Source organism: Vipera berus (assembly GCF_964194415.1).
Source record: "Vipera berus genome assembly, chromosome: 6".
In the NCBI taxonomy this organism is placed as follows: Eukaryota; Metazoa; Chordata; class Lepidosauria; order Squamata; family Viperidae; genus Vipera; species Vipera berus.
Genome location: NC_138208.1, coordinates 92,318,438 through 92,346,348, shown reverse-complemented (window position 1 = coordinate 92,346,348; position 27,911 = coordinate 92,318,438). Strand labels below are relative to the sequence as shown.

Here is a 27,911-nt window from a genome sequence, read left to right as displayed (position 1 = left end):
GGTGCTGGGAGAGGGCCGGGGGAGCGTGGGTGGCCCAGGACAGCCTGGCTCAGCCCCTGCTCCCTTCCTCTCCCTCCCTCCCTCCCAGGTGATGCAGGTGCTCAACGCAGACGCCGTTGTGCTGAAGCTGAATTCCGGGGACTACAAAACCATCCACCTGGCCAGTATCCGGCCTCCCAGACTGGAGGGGGAAGGCCCTCAGGTAGGACACGCCTTCCAGGGAGGGAAGGATGGGCACGGCGTTCCTCCCGGCGTCAGCTGGTCTGGGTTGGGCTTCAGCCCCGCCAAAGAGGAGCAGATTTTAATGTTGGTGTCGCCACACAGCGACTCGCCTGGCGATTGGAGAGTCTGGTCTTAAGAGAGAAACAGCTGAGCCCCCCTTGGGGGTCTCCCTCTGGGCGCATCTGGCTCGCTCTTCTGCTGCCCTCTGGGACGTTGGCTTTCTTGGGTGGGAACCGAGGCTCCTCTCCCCCATCCGAGGAGGAGGAGGAGGGCGCTGCTGTTGGGGGGGTCTGTTTGGCGCCTGAGCAGCTTAGGAGCCCCCACGCCTCTCCTGGAGGCAAGGACGTCCCGGCAGCCATTTCCTTTGCGGCACGGCCGATTCCTGGGCGGGGCTTCAGCTTTGGGCTCTTCTTCTCCTTGGCCAGAGGAGATGCCTCTAGGGCCGGCTCTGCCGAGCTCGTCCAAGGCCTGGCAGGAGTAGCCCGGCTTTTGGCTGCCGGTCCTTCTGAGGAACGGCCGGCCCGTTGACCGGCACCCCGTGGCAAAGGGGCTATAGGTCTGGCTTTGGAAACTGCATTAGAATCGGCAGCCAGTTTGCAGCTGGTTCAGTTATAGAAAGGCTGGATATAAGTGTGCCCCCCCCGAACTGGTGGTGAAAGCGGCCAGGCTTTGGACTGCGACAGGCGGGAGGGCTCCTCGGGGAGCTGAGCGGCCAGGAGCCACGCTGGACGACACTTCCCAGTAAAAGAGGATCACCCGGACAGGCCCTCGTGGGCCTCTGACCCCGGGAGGCTTTCCTACCCGCAGGAGCAGCGGCCCCAGTCCAGAAATTCCCACCGGTGATTCTCCCATCCGGAGCGTGACAGTGCCGGGAGGGCAGCTGAGCGGCCCGAGTGGGTCTCTGGGGCGCGGGGGGGGGGCAGACAGTTGGCGGCAGAGTCTCCGGCTGGAGATCCTGGGTGCTCGCGTGCAGCGTGCCCCAGGTTGGCGTGGCTGGCGCATTTCCACAAGTTCCCCTTTCCACAAGACCCACTGGGGCCTCTGCCCCCAAAACAAGACTCCTTGGGCTGACGCCTCTTTGGTGAAATGGCTAGTGAGACGGTTGTGCCCCCAGTAGTGTGGCCTGCTGGCTGTGGGGATGGAGCAGCCTCCCAGACTAGCTCTCCAAAGGAGCTGTGCGTGGATCCCCTTTGGGGGGCTGAAGCCCATTTCACAGAGAGCCCTGGGGCCGTCTGGTGGCACCTCTCCCCCTTGGCTCCGCGAGAATGGCTGGCGCCCTCGCCTGAGGCTGGCAGGCCTGTTCGGCTTTGTGGGGAGGGGCCTCTGGTGGTCCCTGGAGACGGGAGGGGAGGAGGGACTGGGCTGAGCAGAGCTTCCCCCTCCTGGGCCAGACAGGCTGCAGCAAACCTGGGCGGGCAGCGGTGGATGCACCCCTCAGCCCACGCTGCCCGGAGGCCTTTGACCGCGGTGGGCACGTTTGCTGTCTTCCACGCAGGAGTGGGATGTGCCAGCAGTGTGTGGAGAGAGGGGCCTGCTGTGTGTGTGTGTGGATCTCCTCTGCAACAGAATAGGTGCCTCCCTTCCCCCAACCCCAGGCTGCCCTTCATTGCGTGTTTGGAGGCAGAAACGAGCCCTCCTCCCCACCCCCGCACAAAGCCGCTGCCCCGATCTCCAGTGGGCATCCGGCTGGCTGGGTGGGATGCCCAGGAGACGACGGGTGGCAGTTGGCGGGAAGGACTGAGGAGGGTTTGTTTATTTACTTAAAATATTTATCCAGCTGCCTCTGGGTGGCCCCCAATCAACAGCACAAAATGGCAGAAAAGCTGTACAGCTAAGCCCATCGAAAGCAACGCAACCCTGCTGCCAAACCTGTTCCGATGTTCGACTGCCTAGTCCTCTCCCAGCACTTGGGGGGAAGCCAGGCCTTCGAAGCCCCACGGAAGGCGAGAAGGGTGGGGGCCTGCTAAGCCTCGGGGGGGGGGCCAGGGCTGCCACGGGGCAGGGCTGCCACGGAAGAGGCCCCTTCCTTCCACCCGTCAGGTGGGCCTGTTTGGGGGACTAGCTGCGTGCCCAGGGCAGGCAGGTGGGCTCAGGCTGACCCTGGGGCGTGTGGGGAGGACCAGCCCCTGGGATGCTTTCCCAACCCCCCCCCCCCAAAGAAACTGGCGACAGAGCCTCTCTGGCCTCAGATCCTCCCAGCTCACCTGTGCCTGGCCTTGGGTGGGGGAGGCCGAAAGCTTTTCTTACCTGGGAGGGAGGGGGAGGAAATTGAAGGCTGTAGACAGATGTGGACTGCAGAGGTGGGGAGGGGCCCGTCTTCCAGTGGGGTCTGCTTGCCCCAAAGTTCTGCTCCTTTTGGGAGGCAGGGAAGGAAATTTATTTGGGTCCAAAAGTTCTGATGATGTTTCTCGGCGCGACAAAACTCTGTGTTTAAAAAATGGATTATATTTTGATATCTGGAAGCAAAGACTGGAAACTGGTAGTAGAGACCCCCCCTCCCCCCGGCTGTTTTCTTGATTTTGCTTTCCCTTTTTTGAGTTGGGATCTGGAGGGTCTTTCTGTTAAAGCTGTTATTGGCCCATTTGCGCCTCACAGGACTCTTGTGGAGAAGGTGATCCGCTCAGCAGGGAGCAGCCCTGGATCCCCCTGATCTCTCAGAGGGTCGCCCCTCCAGGTGGTCTTTCTCCCCCCCCCACTGGCTCATGGCAAGGGGAGGAATCTCAGCTCAGCCTCACTGGCTGATCTCTGCTTATTTCCACCTTTGATGGGGGAGGGGGGACAGCGCTGGCATTTTGGGGCGCCTGGGGCTGGGAAGCCCTTCCAGGCAAGAGGCCAGCAAAGGACTGCTTTAGCCCCTCTGACTTTCCTGGAATAGGCCTCACTTCTTTATCTTAATTTCTTTAAACTGCCAAATCCGGGGGGGGGGGAAAGCTTCCCCCCCCCCGTGAAGAAGAACGTTACATGGGAAGGCTCACATTTCCAAAGGTAACAGTAATAAGGGAGGAGGTCTGGATTGCCCCCCTCCCCGGCCCTTCTGGGATGGCCACCTCCGGGAGGAGAGAGGGGGGGCACCTTGGCCCCCTTTGGAGGATGGAGGACCGGGTGGGGTCTGGTTGCTTCTGAGGTTCCTGCCCGCCTTCCCCACCTTGGCTCATCACAGCCTCCTCCTGCCTTTCTGGGGTCTTTGATTGGCCTCGCCTCTGGGAGGCTTTGTGGTGTCCCCCCCCCCAAGTTTGCACCGCGGAGCCTCCTGTGACTGCCTCGGCTCCTGTCTTTCCCGATCAGCTCCCGGCTGCCGCTGCGTGTTTGTGCTACAAGCAAGGTGGGAAGGTCACAGCAACGTAAACAAGGCCACGGGAACATTGACACACATTCGTTTCCTGTAGTGGAGCAGGGAACATGAAAATTTAAAGCTGAGCATCTCGGTTTAATGATCCAAAGAAATTGTTCCTGTTACCTTGTTTGAGCACGAGAGCACTTCAGGCCATTCGCCAGTCTGTCTCTCAAATGAAAGCGCCAGCGGCCGCTTCCCCAACGATCCCGTCCTCTGAGCGGCCCCGGCCCTGCTGTGCTGGCTGCTGGGCCGAGTTGTCGGCCTGCCCCTCTGCCGGCGTCAGCCGGGCTTCTGGAGGGAGGGAGGGTGGGCTTTGCCTCGTGTGTGATTCGCCAGGCCTGGGCTTGTCTGCTGGAAGCCACGCAGGGGAGGCCTTGGGTGGTCAAGGAAAGCTGGCGGGTCCCTCTCCCCCCCGCTGGGCTTCCTACCCCGTAGAGCGTCTCTGCCAGGCTGCTCCTTCAGCTCCCTTGTGTGCTGGGCTCCCCTGCCTGGCGGGGCAGGAATGGCCATGGGGGTCTCTGGGCGGTGAGCCCCCATCAGCAGCTACTTAGCGTCCGGTCATGGGCTTCCCTCTTCAGAGCTGCTGATGGCTGACCCTTCTCCCTGGCCCCGGGTGCCGCTGGTGGCAGCAGCATGGAGCAGGGGGGTCGATCTCCTGGCTGGGATTGGTGTGCGGGGATGGGGGGAGGCTCATGTGAGAGAGGGCAGGAGGGATGGGGGGGGTTAGGGGGCTTCCCTTTGGTCAGTTTTAATAACTTAGTGCTTCTCCTTAAAGTACGATTGTCCATCTCTTTCAGTATCCCTCTTCTCCCCTCTCAAGAGACCTGCAAGGCCTCCTCATTTAAGTTCTGAGATCAGCAAAGGCTCTTTGGAACTGACCAGAGATAACATATTTATTTTAACCTTGATCAAACACCCAACTTTATATTCCTTCTGCTTCTAACTCCCTTGAACTTTGGACTCATCAAACACCGTGGTAGAACTTTTTTTTTTACCCTTTTTCACAAAACTTCAAGATGTTAACAAGCCTGTTTTACAAATCCAATGTGAGAACATTATCCAGGTCTCTCTCTCTTCCCCCCCTCCCCCCCTCACACATGGCAGGTTTCTTTCCAATGCCCCTTAATTTTCTATGTCATTATAATGACAAAATGGATTTTGTAAGTCCATTTTCAAATCGGTCTCACACTTGCTAGTTAGAATTTGTTCCTCTTCCAAAGCTTCTTGTATTGTTCACTGTGCCTGAGTCACTTCCCAATTGGATTACTGCAGTGTGCTTCCCCTGGGGCTGTCCTTGAAGACTATCTGGAAGTTGCGACTGGCCCAGCATGCAGAAGATTTTGCAGTTCTGGCGATCCTGATATTGGCCTGTGATTTGCCAGGCTGTCTGCAGGACTGCTTCTCTCTGGGGGTGCCTGCCCACCCCAGTAGGTCGAGTAGTCGCTTCCCTCAAACGCTGTCACCTGAGGGGGCTTTAGACCTGCACTTTCCCTGAAGCCCCCGCTCTCCTCCCCTGCCCTCTAGTATAACCTCCTTCCTGAGGCCCAAGGAGCCCCCCCCTTCAGTCTTCTGGAAGGGCATGAAGACCGTGCTCTTCTCCCGGGCACTGGGACAGACTGGGCTTACGTCAGGGGGCGGAGGGGTGGTGGTGGTGGTTCTGTTTCATCTTGATTGTCGGGAGCTACCTAGGATCGCTATGTGGCCAGCCGTAGCAGTTTTTTTAAAATCTACCCAACAAACGAGCAAGTTACGCTGCTACTTAGGGCCGGGTACTGGAGTGCCAAATTTGGAAATATTAAGGAAGACAATAAGAGTTGGGCCCTAAGGCCTGGGAAGCAGGAGAAGGCTTTGGCGCTTAGGCCAGTCCCCAAGTCCCTCCGCTGCTGTCTGTCCTGGAGTGTTCTGTACCAGCCTGCTACCGGCCCTGCAGAAAAGGCAGGGACAACCCCTTTACAACCGGCAAGAGGCTGGAATTACGCCTGCCAAATTTATAGCTACAAAAACAAGACACGAACCAAGAAACAGGAGCTTTAAGAAACATGAACCATCCGAGCGGTTGCCTTCAGCAAACCAGCCCTCCCAGACATTCCCCTTATATAGAGTTCAGGGCGTGGCTTCTCTCTGCCTCCTTCCGAGAAGCCCCATTGCCTTCCTCTGTTTACTCCTAATTGCCTCCTGCGTCGGGCGTCCTTGAACAGGGCCAGCTGTGGGTCATCTTCATCCACACTGTCAGGCTCACACAGCTGGGTCTCCGTGGTGACCAAGTGGGAGGGGCCTGGCTGAGGGCTATCATCAGCAAGATCTTCAACCCCCTCAGCAAGGTCTTCAACACCCCCCTCCTCCTCTGAGTCATCCGACCCAACTGCCGAACCCACAGGCTGACCCTGAATCACAACACTATCCCGCACCGCAGGGCCCTTCCCCTGGGTCTGCCGATCCGGATGCGGTCAGGATGCAAATTGTTCATGAAAAGCGGTCACCAACGCAGGGGCATGAACGGCGGTCGCGTCTTCCCAGGTGAAGTCCTCTGGTCCGTAACCTTTGCATTCAATCAGGTACTGGAAACGACCTTTCAGCCAACGGGAATCCCTGATGCTGGCAACCTTGTACTCGGGGGTGCTGCCTCCATCACGAGGTCCTGATGGGGGAGGTTCCGCTCGGCGGAGTGGACAGGCCGGTTGCTCGGGGACCAACAGAGACCGATGAAAGACTGGGTGCATGCGCAGGGAACGTGGCAGAGTTAAGCGATAGGCGACCGGATTGATGACAGCCTCGACTGGGAACGGTCCTAAATATCGGTGATCTAAGTTTCTCACCGGCCGTGTTGACGGTAGGTTCCTGGTGGACAACCAGACCCGATCTCCCACTGATAGTGGAGGCGTATCCCGTCTTGACCGATCAGCAAACCTTTTGTAATCGGCCTTGGCCTTCTCTAACTGCCGTCGCCCCAATCGATGGATCGCCTGTAACTCTGCCATGAAGTCGTTCGCTGCCGGCTCCGGTGAGTCCACGGGAGAAGGGGGGAAAAACCGGGGGTGATATCCCACATTGGCCAAGAACGGTGTCATCTGTGTGGAGGTGTGCTGCGAATTGTTAAATGCAAACTCAGGTATGGCCAGATAGTCCACCCAATTGTTTTGCTGCAGATTGACGTAGCAGCGCAGATATTGTTCCAGCATACCGATGACCTTCTCGATTCCCCCGTCAGTTTGAGGATGATGCGCGGACGAGAGGCAAATCTTGATATCCAACGCATGCATCAACTCCTGCCAGAAGCGGGCTGTAAACTCGGCCCCCCTATCAGAGACGACTCTATCAGGGAGGCCGTGCAGCCGAAACACCTGCTGAATGAACATACGACTAGTGGCGCGGGCTGACGGTAAGCCGCGACAGGGGATGAAGTGTGCCATCTTGGTCAGCATGTCCACCACCACATACACTGTCGTAAAACCAGAGGATGGGGGTAAATCCGTCAGAAAGTCCATGGACACAGCCCCCCAGGGTCTTTTGGGTGTCGGCAAAGGCTGCAGTAATCCAGGCGGGGCCCCTGTTGCTGACTTGGCCTGCCTGCATGGGATGCAGGAGGTAACATAGGACTGGACGTAGTGTCAGACTTGGGGCCACCAGAAGGTACGGGAGACCAGGTTCAGGGTCTTGGAACAGGCCAAAATGCCCCGCCGCCGGGTTATCGTGACACTGGCTGAGGATGAGTCCCCTGAGTGGCCCTCCATCCGTGACCGTCCAAGGAGAATCTGGCCCCACCTCCTCCTTCCGCTGAGCCACCCACACCTGCTGCTGTGCCTCCCGGATCCGAGCTCGTATATCAACCGGCTCCCGCACCGCAGCAAAAGACTCGACGGGGATCACTGTCCTGGGCAGAATATTCGGGCTTCCTGGACAGAGCATCCGCTCTTTGATTGTGCCCGCTAGGTATGTACCGAACCCGGGAGTCAAACCTCGCAAAGAAAAGAGACCACCGGATCTGGCGTTGGTTCAAATTCCGAGTGGTCTGCAGGCTTTCCAAATTCTTATGGTCCGTCCGGACCTTGATTTGATGCCGCGCTCCCTCCAGATGATGCCTCCAGGCCTCGAACGCCGCTTTGATGGCCAGCAGCTCCTTCTCCCAGATTGTATAATTGCGCTCTGAAGGGTTCAGTTTTCGTGAATGGTACGCGCAAGGGAAGAGGGTACCGCTGGGCGTCGTTGCCTGGAGTAACACTGCCCCAATGGCAATGTCGGAGGCGTCCGCCTCCACAACAAACGGCTGTTGCGAGTCAGGATGCTTCAAGATGGGCTCCTTCATGAAGGCTTCCTTCAAAGTCTGGAAAGCCCGTTGTTCTGGAGCGTTCCACTGGAACCGAGTCTTCTTCTGCAGGAGCCGAGTGAGGGGGGCTGTCAAGGCAGCAAACCCAGGGATGAAAGTTCGGTAATAGTTGGCGAACCCAAGAAGTCGCTGAACATCCTTCATGCGACGCGGGGGTTGCCAACTCTGCAAAGACTCAACCTTACTCGGCTCCATGGCGATGCCCTCAGGAGAAATGCGGTGACCCAGGAAATCGATGGTCACCCGGTAGAACTGGCACTTCTCCAACTTGGCAAACAGCCGATGTTCTCGGAGTCGCTGCAGGACCTGATGGAGATGCTGATGGTGCACCTCACGTGACGGGGAGTAGATCAGGATGTCGTCCAAGTAGATCACGACAAACTGATCCAACAAATCCCAGAAAATGTCATTCATGAAATGCTGAAACATAGCGGGGGCGTTGGTCAGGCCAAACGGCATCACCGTGTACTCAAAATGTCCATAGCGAGTACCAAACGCCGTCTTCCACTCATCACCCGGCCGAACCCTGACGAGGTTGTAAGCTCCACGCAGGTCCAGTTTCGTGAAGATCTTAGCCTCCCGGAGTCGGTCCAAGAGTTCGGGGATGAGGGGCAGCGGGTAATGATTGCGCACCGTGATGGCATTGAGTTTCCTATAATCGCAGCAAAGCCGCAATTCGCCCGACTTCTTTTTGACGAAGAGCACGGGTGCAGACACTGGCGAGGACGAGGGCCGGATGAAACCGCAAGCCAAATTCTTCTCCAGAAAGTCCCGCAATGCAGCCAACTCGGGGTCCGACATGGAGTACAAACGCCCCACTGGGAGAGGCGCATCAGGGACTAAATCAATGGGGCAGTCATAGGGCCTGTGCAGGGGTAATTGATCCGCCTCTGTCTCGCTGGACACATCAGCAAAGTCGGACAGTTCGGGAGGCAAGGAAACCCCTGGGGAACCCTCTACCTGGCCGGCACAGATATGGTGGGAGTGGTCCACGCACTGCAAGCTTGGGAAGGTGACCAAGTTCTGTGACCAATAGATCTGTGGGTCATGCGCCCGGAGCCACGCCAGTCCCAAGACCACGGGGAAGTGCAGATCTGAGGTGATATAGAACTGGATGGCCTCCACATGGGAACTGATGGCCATACATAATGGTTGCGTGGCGGCCGTAATTGGCCCAGACAGGAGCACTCGACCATCGATAGTCTCCACTAACATGGGCGGATCCACCGGGCACTGGGGAACAGCCCATTTGGCCACAAATGCTGAGTCCATAAAATTTGTGGTGGCTCCAGAGTCAATTAAGGCATGGACTGGAATCCCCTCTGGCTTGCCAGGAAGGATCAGACGTGCCTCCAAAATCAGATGCCGTGGAGGTCCACAGGCAGCATCGGAAAGACGTCGCTCAGTGTTGTTTAATTTAATTTAATTTAATAATATTTGTATACCGCCCTTCTCCCTGAGGACTCAGGGCGGTTCACAGGGCAGAATAAAATACTTAATACAAACGTTAAAAAGAGATTAAATAGTTGCCCATGTTAAAACAGTTAAAATAGAATTCTAAAACAACAAATTAAAAATTAAAGCACCAAAAATAAAAAACCCCACCAATCCCCATCAGGCTAGGCCGGCTTGTACAAACAGAAACGTCTTGAGATCGTGACGAAAGGAGCGAAGATCGGGCGCCATCCGGAGCTCTACCGGTAGCTGATTCCACAGCTCCGGAGCGCCCACAGAGAAGGATCTCCCCCTGGGGGCCACCAATCGACATTCTCTGATCGGTGGCACCCTGAGGAGGCCCTCTCTGTGGGAACGCACAGGGCGCAGGGAGCTTGATGCCGGCAGCAGATGTTCCCTAAGGTACTCCGGCCCCATGCCATGGAGGGCTTTGAACACCGTTACCAGTACCTTGAATCTCACCCGGAAGACAACTGGCAACCAATGCAGCTCACGGAGCAGCGGTGTAACGTGGGAGTATCGGGAGACTCCCAACACAACTCTCGCGGCTGCATTCTGTACCAGTTGGAGCTTCCGGGTGGTCCTCAAGGGCAGCCCCATGTAGAGAGCGTTGCAGTAGTCCAGACGAGAGGACACGAGCGCATGAGTGACCGTGCACAAATCATCCCGGCTAAGATAGGGCCGCAACTGGCGCACCAGGCGAACCTGGGCGAAGGCCCCCCTAGTCACAGCTCCTACATGGTCTTCCAAGGTGAGCCGTGAATCTAGGAGGACTCCCAAGTTGCGAGCCCTATCTACGGGGGGTAATAATTCACCCCCCATAGCCAGAGGTGGAATATCCGAATAAACCCGGGATGAAGGTATGCAAAGCCACTCAGTCTTGTCGGGGTTGAGTTGAAGTCTGTTCCTCCCCATCCAGACCCGAACCGCCTCCAGGCACCGGGACATCACGTTGAGGGCATCACTGGGGTGGTTTGGGGTCGAAAGGAAAAGTTGGGTATCATCAGCGTACTGATGATACCCAACTCCAAAGCCACGAATGATCTCACCCAGCGGTTTCATGTAGATGTTGAACAGGAGAGGCGAGAGGACCGACCCCTGAGGAACTCCACAAATGAGAGACCTCGCGGTCGACCTCTGCCCTCCTGCCAACACCGACTGCGAACGTCCCTGGAGATAGGAGGAGAACCACTGTAAAACTGTGCCTCCCACTCCCAGTCCCCTGAGACGCCGCAGCAAGATACCATGGTCGATGGTATCGAAAGCCGCCGAGAGGTCTAATAGGACTAGAACAGAGGAATATCCCCTGTCCCGAGCCCTCCAGAGATCATTCACCAGCGCGACCAATGCCGTCTCCGTGCTGTGCCCGGGCCTGAAACCCGATTGGTACGGGTCTAGATAATCCGCTTCATCCAGGACCAGAGGGAGCTGATGCGCCACCACACTCTCAACAACCTTCGCAAGAAAGCGAAGGTTGGAGACAGGACGAAAGTTGTTTAATACAGCTGGGTCCAAGGCAGGCTTCTTGAGGAGAGGCCTCACCACCGCCTCTTTCAAGACGGCGGGGAAGCTACCCTCACTCAGAGAAGCCGATATAACTGCCTGGAACCAGCTGCGTGTCCTCTCCCGGGCTGCATAGACCAGCCAGGAAGGGCACGGGTCCAATAAACATGTGGTGGTGCTCAGCCTCCCCATGATCCTGTCCACTTCCTCCGGAGTCACAGAATCAAACTCCTCCCAGGTGATATCGACAAGACCCCCCGTGTCCTGATCGTCAGACTCTGCCCAGTCAGAGTCCAGACCGGTCCGAATCCGAGCGATTTTGTCCGACAGATGTTGGTTAAACTCCTCGGCACGACCCTGCAAGGGATCCTCCCTCACCTCCTGATTTAGGAGGGAGCGAGTCACCCTAAACAGGGCGGCCGGGCGATTATCTGCGGACGCGATAAGGGTGGCGAAGTGGTTAGACCTCGCCTCCCTTATCGCAGCGAGATAAGACCTAATGTAGGCTCTTAGTCGCAATCGGTCGGATTCGGATCGGCTGGACCTCCAACCGCTCTCTAGGCCCCGTCTCCGACGCTTCATCTCCCGGAGCTCCGCAGAGAACCATGGAGCTCGACGAGATCTGCACCGGGTCAGGGGCCGCAGGGGTACAACTCGGTCAAGAGCCTCAGTGGCCGTCCTTTCCCAGGCTTCCACTAAGGCGTCTGCCGAGCTGTGAGCAAGGGAGGCAGGTGGGGACCCCAGGGCTGCCTGGAACCTCTGGGGATCCATTAAGCGTCTGGGGCGGTACCATTTAATTGGTTCCAAACACCCACGGCGGGGGGTGGCAAAACAGAAGACCAGCCGCAGGAGATGATGATCGGTCCATGACAGGGGCATAATAATTGGAGAGCCCCCACCAAGATCATCTAACCACCGTCCAGATAAGAAAACTAGGTCAAGGGTGTGGCCTCCCTCATGAGTCGGTCCCGAAATTACTTGCGTCAGGTCCATGGCCGTCATGGAAGCCATGAACTCCCGAGCCAACTCAGATGATCCTCCCAGCGATGGTAGATTGAAGTCCCCCAAAACTATAAGTTTCGGGAACTCAACCACCAGCCCAGAGAGGACATCGAGCAGCTCAGGCAGGGCTGCTGCTGCGTGACTAGGCGAAAGGTACACCAGCAGCAAGCCCAACTGCGCACCAGGGCCGCATCTCAGAAAGAGAGACTCACACCCGACTATCTGAGGAACAGTGGCCTCCCGCGGACACAAGGTCTCCCTCATAACAACAGCCACACCCCCACCCCTACCCTGAGCCCGAGGCCGGTGCAGCACCCGGAAACCTGGTGGGCAAAGGTCAACCAGAGGAATCCCGCCCTCTGGGCCCAACCAAGTCTCCGTGATGCAAGCCAGGTCCGCCTGCTCACCCTCGACCAGGTCACGAACGAGAGGAGCCTTATTAGAGACAGACCTGGCGTTCAAATACACCAGCCGGAGCTCAGGGGGCTGCACACCCTCACTCCCGGGACCTTGGGGTAGAGACAGAGGGTCGGAGTGCCCCACCGCTTGTAAGCAGCGGAGAGGCCTTCCCTGAGATCGATACGGCCCTCTGCTCCTACATCTGCTGCCATTCCCTGATGTCGTGGGAATAGGTAGCCCCACGACCAGCCCTGGAGCCCCGTAGGTGACCGACCCCCGCTCCTCCCCTCTGCGATCTACATCGGCCCTAGCCAGAACAGCGGTAGTTGGATAGCCCCCCTTATCCAAACAACCAAAAGAACCCTCCCGCCTCCCTAACCCCCTAAAAAATTTTGACAGAAAAATAATCAGGGGCCTCTTATTAGGTCTACGTCGAAGGCCCCTACCCGTGCCCAGCCAACTCTCAGGGTCCCAATAAATGGGCCCTTCCTCGAGGTTATAATCGGCTGGCAAGGCGGGTCGCACCCAGGAGGGGGGAGCACCCCTGAGGGCGCACAAGTCCGTGGAAGAATATTTAAAGGAAGGCATAAATAAATAGCAGTCCGGATCGCAGGCAGTCCATAGATAATAGTCCATGAGGAGGATCTATTCAGAGAAGGAGTCCCAGGCCTCCGTCCAGCCGCTGCCACTCAGCTGGATAAACCCCCCGGGCAGGCCTACCACCGTCCTCTCACGACGGCCACAGAGCCAATTCTCGGGGGGGGGATGGAAGTCTGGAGCAACCGCACTGGGTATGGCATGCCCCATAGAGCTCTCACCTCTAGGGGCAGCAGATGTAGATTCGGCCATCCTCTCACAATGGCTAATACCCAGAGTTCTCTGTCCTTTGGGGTATAAGGGGCAATGCGCAGTCGATTGTAAAAGCAGAAATAACAAGCCATCATAGTCAATTCTGATAACGGCCAAGTCCCCCGTTGTCCCGTCATTCCTAGAGGTTGTAACTGACCACCAGTCCATAGGCCCTCAGTTCCATAATTATTAGGGCCTTCCAGACTGTGGTCAACAAAGATTGGCTCCCCCAGGTCCATTAAATTCCCCGGAGCCCCCTCAAAGTCCCGAGACACCAGCCAGATCACAGCAAGTGTATTGGGGGGCGCCGGTCTTCCAGAGTCCTTTGAAATGACCCAAGTCCACAAGGCTCCACTGGGCTCCACCGGGATCCACCGGCTAGCCCAGGAACCTTCAGGGCCATCAGAAACAGTGGGGGTGCCAACCCATCTGGGATATGCAGAACCAACCGGGGGGCCGGCAAACCTCACACGGCCGCCCGCCGTCCGCCAGACAATGTTACAACAAGATGGCCATCGCTGAGTCATCGCTGAGTCATCGAAGCCGCTGCCGCTGGGCCGCTATGGACACCGCCGCCGCCATCACCGTAGCCACCGGAACGCCGCCAAAGCCGCAAACAATCCGGGGAGAGCCACCGCCACCGCCGATGAAAAACGGGCCAAAAAGGCCCAGGCGGCAGCGGGACAAACGGTCCGGTAGAAGCAGGCCAGACCACAACAATCAATGGTAAAGTGGCCCGAAAACGGCCCGGGAACAACGCCGCCGCCGCCGCCGCCGTCGCCATTAGAATAAACAAAAGCATCGTCGATGCAGGCAAAAAGCAGGCAAGAAGCAGAGGCAGGCCGATCGAAAAGAAAGCAATAGAAAAGGCGGGCCAAAGCAGCTCGCAAACAGCTCCGTCGCCGCCACCGCAACACCGCCGCCGCCAGCCGCCGGGAACTCCAAACGCCGCCAAAGAAGCCGCCAAGAAGCCAAGACCGCCCGACATAGCCGGAAACTCCCGACAACCAGCTGAGCAGATAGCAAACCGGCAGCCCAGCGAAACGCCGGTCAAGCTGGTAAAAACCTAACCAATTGCAGAATTTATCGCTGCCACCCTTCCCCCAACCCAGGGCATAAAGGAAAAAGCCCTGAGGGACGCCCGATCTATCACACCATCTAGATCGGGCTCGGGGCGTTTCCCGACAGAAAAGTAGGGGACTTTCTTGGGGCAGACTCGGTCACTGATGCCCGCTGTCGCCTCTTTGGGCAAAAAGCAGCCAAATGCCCAGGGTCCCCACAGTAAAAACACAACCCTCCCGATCGTCATCTGTTCATTTCAGTCACCGATAGACGAGACCTGGCGGCACCCAGCTCCATTGGCTCCTCCCTTTGAACTGGGGGCTCACGCACAACAGGGGCTGCAGGGGTCTGTGGGGTGGCACGGCGACTCCTTCGCTGCTGCAACCGAGCATCGATCCGCAGGCAGAGATGGATCAGCCCATTCAGGTCTGAGGGAATATCCACACAGGCCAGCTCATCCAACATCTCCTCCGACAATCCATCCTGGAAGGCATCCACGAGCACAGCCTCATTCCAGGCGGAATCCTGGTTAAGCAGCCGGAAATCGCTGATATAGCCCTGCCTCAGAGCTTTCAGGCGTCGAGTAGCAGTCTGCGTCTTAATAGGGTCCTCATACATCAGACGTATATGATCACAAAACCCCACAAAGTTGTCCAACAATGGGCTAGGTTGAGCCAGCAGAGGCGTGCCCCAACGAGCTGCATCACCCGAAAGAAGGCTTAACACAAACCCCACCTTATCCCGGTCAGTGGGGAAATCAGCTGCTCTCACGCTGATAAAGAGCTGGCATTGTCCCAGGAAAGCAGGAAACAGTTCTGGATTGCCAGTAAATTTATCCGGTATTGCAACTTGGCATTTTCTCCTGGGTGGGGGTGATGGTGGGGGTGCAGCATGAACCTGAGCTTGCAGTTGAGCCACCTGAGCTGCCAGCAAAGTGAGTTGCTGGGTGAGCTGGGCATTCTCAGCACGTAGCTGCTCCATAATATTAGTAAGGGGTGGGAGGCTGAAGGCAAACTGTTCTGTACCAGCCTGCTACCGGCCCTGCAGAAAAGGCAGGGACAACCCCTTTACAACCGGCAAGAGGCTGGAATTACGCCTGCCAAATTTATAGCTACAAAAACAAACAAGACACGAACCAAGAAACAGGAGCTTTAAGAAACATGAACCATCCGAGCGGTTGCCTTCAGCAAACCAGCCCTCCCAGACATTCCCCTTATATAGAGTTCAGGGCGTGGCTTCTCTCTGCCTCCTTCCGAGAAGCCCCATTGCCTTCCTCTGTTTACTCCTAATTGACTGCCTCCTGCGTCGGACGTCCTTGAACAGGGCCAGCTGTGGGTCATCTTCATCCACACTGTCAGGCTCACACAGCTGGGTCTCCGTGGTGACCAAGTGGGAGGGGCCTGGCTGAGGGCTATCATCAGCAAGATCTTCAACCCCCTCAGCAAGGTCTTCAACACCCCCCTCCTCCTCTGAGTCATCCGACCCAACTGCCGAACCCACAGGCTGACCCTGAATCACAACATGGAGCTCATCAGATGGACATCAGTGCTGTTGGCTGAAGGAGGCGGAAGAGCTGAGTTCTCGTAGCAAAGACGTGGCCAGAGGCCGCCTGTGGGAAAGGCTGCAAACCGCTCAGGTGTGCAGGTTGCATCCAAGTCGAGCCGAGGCGGAGGAGAGAACAAAGCCACCAGCTCCACTGGATGAACTTGACCGCACAGCCACAGGTTCACGGGAAAGTTCGGGAATTGCTTGGAAGCCCTGAAGCGGAGGAACTGTGGCATGAACTCAAAGAGGTCGCTGCAGAGGCACGTGAGAAGAGGCTGCCGGAGAGGAAGGAAGAGCAGAACGCAAGCTGCATGTCTGAACAAGCTGTGGGGAAATTGGCTAAGAAGAGAACCCAAAGCCAGGAACGTCTCGGGATTGACGACAGGCCATTAAGGGACTCTTGGCGACTTAGGGAGAGTGGTTTCCTCCCTGAGGCTCTGTCCCAACCTGGTCCCTCAGGCCTTCTGGTGGTGCATCCATCGCCCCCGTGGCCGAGGCCCTCCGGTCGGCTGCCGGCTCTTCCCTGGTATTGCAGCCCTCCCTCCGCAGAGAGCTGCCTCTCCCCAACATGTGTCTGAGCGGGGATAATCTGTGCCTCGGGCAGGAACTCTGCTGGGCCGACTGGTTCAGGGATCTGTTCGCTGATTTTCTTGGCTGTCCACCGTCTCCCCCGGAGTCTTCTCCCAACACAAAGTTCAGAAGCATCAAGGACTTCTTCAAAGCCCAACTTCTGCTTCCACAGTGTCATTTATAATGAGGCCCTCGCAATTCTGATCTTGGTAAGCGCAGACCCATCATGGCGTCTGAAGATCTTTTCCAGGGCCTTCACGGCCGCTCTGCGGCGCCCTTCTTGGCTGCAGGTTGTTCTGTTTTCAAGGCTTAATCCTAAAAGGCAGAAACTACGGGCACTTCGATATCTGCATTATCCCTGCCAAGGCTGGTTGTTGTGCCTGTCGTTAGTTTGGTCTTCCTTCTATTTTAATTCCATTTTTCACACTGCGCCCCTTGACTTTTTCTTCTTGGAACTGGCCAGTCCTTTGCACGTTCGGCTGTCAGGGCGGTGCCATCCGCATAGTGGAGGTTGCCGGTGTTTCTTCCTCCAGTTTTAAAACCAGGCTCATCTTTTTTTTATTCCTACTTCCCTTAACCTATATTCCGCGTATAGGTTGAATAAATAAGGGGAGACTGTACTGTTTTGTCTGCTTTATCAACCTGGAGTCAGGCTGTTTCACTCCTATTCTTTTTAATCGGTTATTTTTTGTCTTCCTGTACTGTATCCTCATGTTTGTGTTACCCAGCCAGAGTGACTGCTTAAGACGGGCAGCCGTGGAGGAGAAGGGGGCGAACTAGTGGAAGGGAAAGAATGAGTAGCCTCTCCCACTGGCCACCCCACCCCCCAATCTAATGCTGCTTCTCTTGGGCCGTTGGTGGCATTCAGCCTGGAGGGGAGGGGCAGGGCTTCAAGGGACCCTTGGCAGAAAAACTGGGCAGCTGCCTTTCCCTCTTCGGCCGGTGGGGAAGGGCCGCCTGCACCTGCTGCCTGGACGGGCGCTGGGAGTGACGGGAGGCGGTGCAAGAAGCGGCCCTTGACGAACCCTCCAGTGAACCAGGACCTGCTGCTGCTTCTCCGCCTCGTCTCTCTCCGCTCAGTTGCCCTGGATTGCTGGAGGCCGGCAGGATGCCCACAAGCTCGCCTGGAACTCAGCATTTGCCAGGACAGTCATGACCTCCCTTTGGACGGAGCAGGAAAACCCGTGCCGGTCTGCGCTGGGCCAGCCTGGCCGCCCGAGGCGACGAGGAAGCAGCCGCTCTGGCTGGCTTGAGTGGTGGGTGGGCAGCTGGGTTGGGAGGCTGGACCGAAGCGCTTGGCCTGGCCTGGCCTGAGTGGAGGCCGGGGACTCTCGACCTGCCAGGCCTCTCCTGAGGTTGGGGGAGCTGAAGGGGGCTGCAAGTGGGGATGAGTTGCTAGTCCCTCACATTTTGGTCACATGACAGTGGGGGGGGGCTGCAACAGTCGGATCTTTGGGAACTGGGGAGCAAGTCCCTTTGTTCAGCATTACCTCAACTTTGAACCGTCACTGAAGGAATGGTCGTAAGTTGAGGACTCCCTGTATGTCTCTTGCTTCTGATTGCTGCCCTGTCTGCTCCTTTCCTTGCTTCTCAGCCAACAGTTGCGTTGAGACCGCCTTGCTTTAATCGGCTGCGTCTCCATCCCCTCCTCGGTCACTCTCGGCTCTGCCCTCCGGTTTTCCCCCCCTCCAAAGGCCAGCCTGGAAGGAGCCTTCAGGATTATCCGGGGTCCTGGAGCACTGGCTGATAACGCAGTCTGAGGGTCATCTAAGGCCTATTAATAATAGATAATGTACCGTGACACATATTTATCGAACGCATTAGGCCAACGTTCACCGCCTTTATTGGAAAGGGAGACGCAGAGCCCCGGGATAATCACTTCTCTTGACTGGGTCAGACTCCCAATCAATGAGATGCCAGTCAGGTATCATGTCTCAGGCTCGTCCCGTGTAAGCAGTCACGTGCCTGGCTTGCCACGTAGAGTCTGCTGTTGGGGACAGATTTGTGGAACCGAATTGGTGTTCAGCATCCTGAGGTCAGGGCCTGGGCCCCGACTGTCCACAGGTGGGCAGTGGCGGGTGGAGAAGACGCAACCCAGACCTCCCCCCCTCCCAGCAGCACGTTGCTCTGCCAAGACCCGCCTGGACAGTAGGAGAGGGTCTGCGGGGCCAAAGGCTTGTGGGGCTGAGGAAGAGGCGGCAGCTGCCTCTTCGACATTCCAAGGCTCCGGTCGGCTGTAGCAAGGATGAAAGCCGAACTTCATGGGATTAACGAGGAATGGAAGAAAATGCAACATCGCATTTCTGCGGAAGAGTCTCAGCCCAGCTGTGGAAAATAAGGGGCGTAACACGATTTGGGACCACTTTGCGGCCCCAGGACCTGGCAGGTTGCAGTTATCAGTGGAGCAACAGCTTCTTGAGTGTATCGGCAAATTGTGTGGAAGAATATCGGGGTAGCCATCCAAGAGCAGAAGCTTAAAGGGATATAGGTCACTCAGCCCCAGGATGGCTGAAGCAGAAGGAATTTGCCACCAGATCCTTCCTCCAGAGGCTTCGAGCAGAACTCAGATGTCACATTTGTCTCTGGGCCCAGGACTGAGAAGCTGCCGCATGGGGGATGATGGGATGCCCACGCCGGGACCAGGTCCGGCCCTGATCTGCAGACCAGGCGCACCCTCGTCTCTCCTTCCTGGGCATGTTTTGAAGGGATCCACGGGCCTTGTCTGGGTCACTTGCCAGAAAGGTTAGGGCTGCACTTGAAGGGAAGACGTGAGGGTCCTGTGGAGAAAACCCCATTTCCATACGTCGGGGGTGAATTGCTGGGACCTCTCTGAAATACTGCAGAAGCGGCTGCGCCCTCTGGCACTTTGTGCACTCTGGGAAGTGTGCGATGCTGCCGGCCTCCTCTGGCCTGTGAACAACTTCTTGCAGAGTGTGTGTGTGTGGGGGGGGGTAGTTCCTGCATTTTGTTGGTTTTCCTATCAGAAAGAAAGCTGCTGCTCTTGTTCCACATATGAACATGGAAAAGCCTCCTTGGAACCATAATCTGAGAGGAATGTGCTTGAAACACCCTTATTTTCTTAGGAATCCATTTCACAGCAGCTTCAGGAACCAACAAAACAATCTCTTTATGCTCTGAGAAGTGTAAATACTCTCCCTTTAATGCATCTGCTTTCCTCTGATCTCTCTGAGAGACCTTCTCTCTCGGCCCTGCTAGGTAGGCCAGACCAGGAAAGCTGGAATTGCTGCGAGGAGCCGCAGTAAGGAAATGTGGCAGAGTGTGCCGCACCCCCTCCTCTCCTTGCAGTCGTGTGTGCCAGAGCCGCCACCTCCAAACGTTACCTCATTTCTCCGGGCTTAAAAAATGTTCTCTTTGGCCTGGGTAGCCCTTCTGGCCCTCTTCCTCACTCTGCGCCCTCCTCCTCCTCCTCCTGCCTCCGGCTGGGGCAGCAAAGAGACCATTTCTCTGTGGTGGACGGTGCTCTCCGTGGAGCAGCCTGAAGGTGGGGGGCCTGGGCAGATGGCCTCCTCCTCCTCCTTCCTCTGTCGGGGTGGAGGGTCCTGGGCTGGGCTCCAGTTCTGGGGTGAGGCAGGTTTGGATCAGGGACCGGAGTGGTGTCCAGCTTCTCTTCCTCAGTTGTACCCTCGGGGAGAAGATGCTGTGAGATGGAGGGACGGGGAAAAAGGATCGGCCGGCACCATCACAGTTTGTGAGCAGGGAGGGCTGCTCAGCTAATTGGCTTTTAATGTCAACCCCCCTCCCTGCGTTGGGAGTTGGAATTGGAAATGTGTTTGTTGCTGGACCCGGGTAAGAGGAGTGACTGCAGAGGGAGGCCGGCCCCGGATCTGGGCCCCGAGGGGGAAGCCAGTCACTAAGGGCAGCCTGGACGTTCATGGCGAGCGTCTTCCTCACCTCCCTTGGCTGACTGGGGGAGAGGAGCGTAAGGGACGGAAAGGGAGCTGATTGCTAGCCGAACATTGGCAGTGGGGCCAGCGGATTCGCTCCTGCCCCACGGAATGAGGTCCCCTGGAGGGTCCTGCTGCTCACGGCCTTCTGGCCTCTGGCGAGCTGCGGGAGAGCTGGTGGTTCTCCCGGGCCTGGCCTCGGAGGGGGCCCTCATAATTGGATAAATAATAAACAAAAGCCCCCAGAGATGAGAAAGGAGGGAGGCCTCTCAGCCTCTGAAAATAACCGGCTGTTTCTGGGAAACAGATGAAGCCCCCGAACCCGGATCCGGAGCGGAGGGCAGCTACAGACGCAGGAGTTACGATGGCCGTTGGGGCGGGGGTTTCTGCTGCCGCTGAGTGAGCGGCCATAATGCACAACGTCGCGTGACCCCGTCGCTTGGCAGTAGCCATCCTAGCAGCTCAGCTGAGTGGTTTGAGCTGCAAGTGAGACGCAGTGGTGTCAGCCCCCTTCTGCGGTGGGCCTTTAGTAGGTCATCTCCGGGCATCGATCCTGCTCTCTCGGTTTGTCGGTCACGGGGAGGGGGGGGCTCCGGGAGGGTCCTCCGCCAGAGCCAGGCTCTCGAGGCTCACGGCTGGAGCATCTCTCTGCTCCCGCTCTGAGCTGGCCGTGGCTACAGCACGAGTCCTCTGGGCGAGGGGACGGGAGCCCCCCCTCCCCCGTTTGGATGGCAGGCTGGCATCTCTGCCTCCTGGAGGGGGGGTGCCAAGAGGGCAGAAGGGCTCTGGATGGGCTGACCCATTTGAGGCTGCGGGAGGGGGGCTGCTGTCCTCTTGGCGTCTTGCTGCTCCAGGACATCAGCTGCATTGCAGACCCTCCTCTCTGCTGCGGCTGCAGAAGATGGAGCTGCTTCTGGCTGCTACTTTAGGCTGGGCTCCCCCCCCCCAGTTCCATTTGATCTCCCCTTGGACGAAAACTCTGCCTCCGTCTTGTGCCTCCGTCTTTCTGGGGCTGCTGATACAGGGGGGAAGGAGGGGGAGGGGTACGGCTGGCAAGACATCCCCCCCCCAGTGCTGCTGCTCCTTGCAGGAAGGAAGGCTGGCAGCTTCCGTCAGAGATGCTGCCCGTCAGCCCTCCTCAGGCGGAGGGCCAAGCGTGGGGGTGGGGGAGCCTCCTGGGAGGAAGGGGAGTGAGGAGGAAACGTTCCCACCCCCCTGAGAGTTGTGGGGCTCCATCTTTGGAGAGCGTCAAGCAAAGTTGGACAGCCCCTTGTCTGGGGGGCTCTGAGGAGTCCTGTCTTGCGCGGCAGGGGGTCCAAGAGACGCTAGCCAGGTTCAGAGCTCATGGGGTGGATGCAGGCCTTGGGCTCAGGTGGGGGCATAGGCATATCTCTCTCTCTCTCTCTCTCTCTCTCTCTCTCTCTCTCTCTCTCTCTCTCTCACACACACACACACACACACACACGGCTTCTGGCAGATCATGGCCTCCTCCTCCTCCTCCATTTAGTTTGTCTGGCTCTCAAGTGAGCAGCATGGGGGGGGGGCTGTGGAGTTGGGCAGGAGAAGGAAACGGGGGAGGCAGTCTTGAGTGATGCAGGCTTACAGAGAGGTACAGAGTCCTGGGGGGGGCACATCAAAGCCCCTGGACCTTCCATGCTTTGCGATGACCACCCCAGAACAGGACGCTTGACGGCTAAGGGGGGCCAGAGGGACTGAAGTGGCCCTGGCCTCACCTGCTGCTCCTCGCTTTCAGGAAGAATGTGCCCCCCCTTTGCCCGGGGAGCTCTTGTCCATCTGGGACTTGCGCTCCCACGCCAGTGGTGCCGGCCCTGTTGCCCTCCCTGGTACCCCTGTGCCCGACAGTGTCTGGAGGGAGACCCCCTCCAAGGACTTTGGGGACTCGACATTGCTGCCTTAAATTGGCCTAAAAGTCCTCTTGGCTCACCCCCAAACCAAATGTTTTGCCAGGGTTTTCTGAATCGTGCCTGGGAGAATTCCCGGCTTGTGCCTGCAGCGCCTTGGCCTGGCGTGACTGGAAAGGAGGGAATAATTAGTTTTGACTGTGGGCTTATTTATGTGTTGATTGATGTGGAAGGAATGGATGGCAGGGAGGGCTTCAGGTCCTCCCCCCCCCTGGGCCCTCCTCGAATGGAGGGGAGAGATTAGGGCTCTGGTGGGGCAGGACCAGCTTGGGGCTCTTGGGACAAGGGGCGGGCCTTCAAGGGGGAGGGGCTGGAGGAAGGCTGGTCCAGCGGGGGTGTGTGTGTGTGGGGTGGTCCCACAGTTCTCCAGCCTTTGGCACTGCTGCCTCTGCTCCGCCGGGCCAGGGAAGGGGGCTGCTTGTCTGCGTGGCCCACCACGTCTCGTGGCCTGCGGGGGGGGGGGTGTCAATGTGGGCTGGTCACTTGGCTGAAGCCAGGGTGGGCGGTGGCTTGGGGAGAGGCAGCGGTTGAGGAGGGCCGCTGGATGGGAAGGCCCCAGGCCCTGCAGCAGCGCATAACTCAGAGTGGCTGGCAAACCTGGATTGATGGCCTGCCTTGACAGGGGCTTCAGAGGCCTGGCATAAATTCATCTGGCAGCAGCTCCAGAAGAGGAAGATGGCTGCCATCTCCGTCCTGCTATCACCCCCGCATCACCCGTCTTTTAGCCCAGGAAGAGCCCCCCCCAAGGGCCGCAAAAGAGCTGCAGGGTCTCTGTTCCCCAAAGAGAATGGCGGGGGGGGGGTCCCCTGCAGCTCCTGGCCCTTTCCCCCACCGATCAGGTTTGGATCAGGGCAGAACCAGCTGGGGCCTCCCAGGGTGGAAGGCCCTTCTGTCACCCACAAAGGGGGGTCTGGTGGCCCTCCTGCTGCTGGGGCTCAGCTGAGGTTCTGCGTGGTTCTGCTCCCTGCGGGAAGCTCGTGTCCCCCCCCTTTGGATCCAGGGCCCGGATGCCCTCCACCCAGACATTGCAGAAGACATCTAAGGGCCATCTTGGCTGATGGGCTGGTGATTCTCCTTGAGGTGGCTGGTTCAGTTGCAGGGGGCATTTTATCTGGCCGATGCCCCCCTTCTGTCCATCCCTGTAGGCCTGGCAGGAGGGCCACCCCCGGGTCTCCTCGACTGAAGGATGGCATCTAGAAGTGCCCTTCTCTCTCGGGGCACCAGGGAGAGAGAGAGTTCTGGCCTTGACCTCACCAGTCTCTTGGTGTCCCCGTTGAAGGCTTTTCTCTCTCTCTCTCTCTCTCACACACACACACACAGACACACACACACACACACACCCTCCTGGTGTCCCCACTGAAGGCGTTTCTCGTTTACCCTCTGGGTTTACCCTCAGCAACCCCCAAACATTTCCACCTTCTGTTCATCTGGGTTTTTATTATTTTTAATCTCTTGTTAGCCACCCAGAATCATATTTCCGAGATGGATGGCCGCATAAATCTGCTTAATAAATAAATAAGATACAGTAATGAATGAATCGGTAAAATAGGAGCAAGATTCATTTGGGAATTAATCTAGGGTGAGGCCGATATTTATTTTAATTATGTGTTTGCTGGATTTATACCCAGCCTTTTCCCTGTGAGGCTCCTTTGGGATTTACATCCTGCCAGATTCTGGAATTCCCTCCTGGTACAAAAGTTGTTCTTTTCGGGTTTTGTGTGTGTGTGTGTCTGTGTGTGTGTGTGTGAAGAGGTACTCTTCTACATTTTGTCACTTTAGCACAGCCAATCCCCTCGGTTAATTGTAATTGAAGAGCAGCTACCAGTGGGGATAAAGCAGGAACAAGATGCAAATTAATTGATTTTATTTGGTGTGACTTGGGTGGAAGATTAATTGAGTGGCTTTATCGTCTGTGAAATTATTTATCAATTTGCATGCAGAGATATGAACCGGGGCGTGAGACTCCGTCCACGCAGACTTAAGGGAGAGCTTCCTCCTTACCTGCCCGGCCCCATCGGTCACCCTCTGCGGGCTGCCTCTCTCCCCAAAGGGAGCCCCCCCGGGCACTGGAAGGGGGCTGAGCCAGCAGGCCTCCTTGGGGAAACCCCCCTCGGACCATAGTTTGGGAAGGGGGGAGGGCTGCACACGCACCCCCTCCCCTCCGGCCGGTGCTCCCTCTCCGGAGCTTTGTCCCTGGAGGGCTGGGAGACCAGGGCCCAGTGCCTGCCTGCCTGCCTGCCTGCCTGCCTCTTGGAAGCAGAGCCTGGGCGGGAAGCCTCCAGCCTGCTGGGCTTGCAGCTCGAAGTGCAGCTGAACAGCCGGGCAAGGGGTCTCTGGGGACGCCCCTTCCAGAGGAGGCGTCTGCAATCTTAGTCTTGTGTGGAAGCGTTCCGAGCAGAGCCCTGGTGCTGGGGGGGGGACAGGGAGGAGGGGGTGCCTTCAAGGGCCTCCGGATGCTGGGGAAGGGCAGCCCTGGGGGATTCTGCTGCCACCTCCGCTTCCTTCAGGACGCCTGGCCTGGCAGGGCAGTTTTGCTAGGCAGCTGCCCGGCCCGCCAGCAGCCCTGGCACGCTGCCCACGAGGCTTTCTGGTCAGACAGTAAAGTGGGAAGGAGCCCGTCCACAGGTCCCTCCCTCCCTCTCGAAGCTGCTGCCCTCCGAGGCAGCCTTGCAGGAGCCCCCCCACCCCCGCTGCGATGGGACCTTGGGGAGGCTGGGGGGGACTTGAGAGGGGGCCGCAGAGGGGCCGGGCGAGCCAAGGGGTGACACCCACAGAGCCCCCCTTCTCTGACCCAGCTCCTCTGGGAGACCCCCTGCTCCCTTTCCTGCTCCTGCGTGGCTCAGAATTGGCTTCCTTGTGAGTTTCGTTGGTTCCCAGAGGATCCTCGGAATCCCCTTTAGCCTTTCCTAGGGCCGCCCCCCCCGCCGCCCCCCCGCAACACGGATTGTGTGGTTTCACACCTGAGTTTTCGAAGAGGCGTCTGGGTTTCCTTCCGCTCTCCTGAATGGGTCCTCCTGGCCCGGGGTTTTTTCTGTCCTGGTGGTTTGACCTACCCTTACTCCTCGTTTAGTGGCCATTTGCAATTACGACAGCGATGAGAAATTGTGACCGATCCTCACACTTACAACCTTTGCAGATCTATGAATCCAAAGAGAGCCGAAATAAAATCCTAGGCGTAGTTGTGTTTTCAGTTAGCAACTCCTTCTCTTAACAACTGAATTGCAGTCACTAAACCAGGATGACCTGGACGTCCGGTGGAGACGCGACGCTGAAGACAGCCATCTTCGGGCTGTCCGCTCCGTGGCTTTGTTGAACTGCCGAAAACATCGCCGATCAGCTGTTTAGGTGGTTCGGAAGCCCCCTCCTCGGGAGAAGAGGAGGGGGTGAGGCCCCAGGTAGGGGTTGAGCTCTCCGGGGCCGCCTGAGCTTTTAGTTCGGGCGGCTGAAGGATCGAGCCCCCCCGAAGCCTGGGTTTGCTCCGGGCTGCGCAGCGCTTCTGCTCCGTGCTTTTGGGAGCAGAACCAAGCGTTAGCAACCACCCCTGCCAGAAGGAAAGACTTTCAAGTGTGAAGAGGCAGGCAGAGTGGTACAGGAGGTCAAGGTGAAGTGGATTTTTGTTCTCTAGTTCAATGGACTTTATGGATTTTAAAAGTGAAAGTGCGTAGCAAGTGAAAGTGGGGAAAGATGGCGACTAAAACTTCTAAAGTTCTCCGGAGTGCGGGGGCTTCCCCGGTGCAACAGTCCTCGCTGCAAGCTTTACTTCCTCCTGCACCTGCTCCGGCACTGACGGTTAAGGATTTACAGGATGCTTTGGAAAAGCACTCACAACAAATAGCAGATATTATAGATGAAAAGATGGAAAAGCTGGAGAAGAAGATGGAAAAGCTGGAGGAGAAGATGGAAGAGAAGTTTACAGCAATGAGGGCAGACATCTTGCCTGCACTTGAAGGTGTGGCTGTATGTGTTCAGTGCTTGGAGGAAAAAGTGGAGGATCTTAGTCAACAGAATTCCAGACTAGAAGCAAAGGTTTTAGAGAATGAAAATACAATGGATAAAATGGATGGAGACTTGACTCTGGTCCAGTACCACCAGATGGAGTTTGCTATCAGAATCAGAGGCTTAAAAGAGAATCCTAAAGAAGATTTAAAGCAGATAGTCTCTGAGGCTTTGGAAGCGGTACTAGGACAGTCAGCAGCTGAAATTGAGGGAAGTATAGACAAAATCTTTCGTGTGAATTCATGGATTGCAAGGCAGAGGAAGCTACCTAGAGATGTGGTGGTTTATTTTACAAAGAGAGCAATCAGGAATGAAGTTATCCAAGTTGCTTATGATACTAAGCTTGTGGTTGCTGAGCAAGAAGTTTTGGTTTTAAAAGAGATTCCTCCAAGAATTCTAAGGAGAAGGAAAGATTTTGCTTTTTTGGCACAGGAGCTTAAGAAACATGATATCAAGTTTAGATGGGAGATACCAGTGGGCATGGTGGTGATGCATGAAGGCACGAGACACCGTTTGGTCACAGTGATCCAGGCACGTGATTTTTATAGCAAAGTTTTGAAAGCAACCCCTCCACCACTTTTGGAATCTGCAAAGAAAAATGGTGAGGGAAAGCCTCAAGATGCTGAAGGAACACAGACAGATGAGAAAGGTACTGGAGGGGATCAAATTACAGTTTTATCGGAAGACGCCAGAGAGCAGAGGATGACGCGTGCTGCCTTGAGACGAGCGAGACAAGAGCAAGAGCAAGACCAGCAGAAAGTTATGGAACCTCCAAAGCGTACTTATAGCGAAGCTGTGGGAGGGGCGCAGCCTAAGGAAGTTAAGGGGATCCTGGCAGGCGTGCTTCAGAAGCTTCGGGACGCCAAGGATGGCGACTAAGTTCCTAACTTGGAAAGTTAATGGATTAAATTCACCACAGAAGAGAAAGAAAGTTTTTCAATACTTAAAACAATTTAAGACTGATGTTATTTGCTTGCAAGAAACACATATTAGGGTTATGGACCAAAAAATACCTGCTGAACTTAAGGTTGGGTACGCAATTTACTGCTTCTGCAATGAATAAGAAAAATGGAGTGGTTATTTATGTCAAGAGTACTCTGACAGCGGAACTAATAGAAGCAGATAAACAAGGAAGATATGTTATGATAGATCTGCTGTTAGAAGGCAAAAAAACGCTTTTGGTTGGATTGTATGCTCCTAATCAACAACAAGCTGACTTTTATAGAACACTACATATTAAGATTACCCAGATGGATTATAAATCTTTTATTTTTATGGGAGATTGGAATGGTGTCTTGGACGTGCAACTGGACAAGTGTGGTTCTTTTAAACATATCCTGAGCCATGCTAGATTGCCTAAATCTTTTTTTGAAATGAAGGATGATCTGGAATTACGAGATATCTGGAGAGACACACATCTACATGAAAAGGATTATACTTTTTTTCTGATAGACACCAATCTTTTTCCAGGATTGATTTTATATTATTGACTAATGATTTTTTTTCTAGGATTAAGAAGATAAAGATTTGTCCAAGAACTATATCTGACCATAGTCCAGTCTGGTTAGAGATTAACAAGGACAATGAAGATAGGCGCTCTTGGCGCTTAAATGAGAACTTGTTTAGAAATCAGAGTAATGTGGAAGAATGTAAAAAACAGATGAAGGACTTTTTTGAAATTAATATGAATAAGGATACTTCTATGGACATTGTTTGGGACGCTAGTAAAGCTTATATGAGAGGGGTGTTAATATATATGAATAATAAATATAGACGTAACTTGGAAGCTAGGAGGAAAGAATTGGAGAATGAAATTGGGGAAA

At 56.3% G+C, this 27,911-nt stretch overlaps 1 protein-coding gene across 1 annotated transcript in view; it reads left to right on the top strand.

The window, feature by feature from the left end:
- SND1 (staphylococcal nuclease and tudor domain containing 1) overlaps positions 1-27,911 on the top strand; it is an 82,745-nt gene that overhangs the window by 10,747 nt on the left and 44,087 nt on the right. Inside the window, exon 10 of the mRNA XM_081330806.1 lies at positions 89-202. Coding sequence (XP_081186932.1) covers positions 89-202 — 114 coding nt within the window. The remainder of the gene's footprint in view (positions 1-88; positions 203-27,911) is intronic.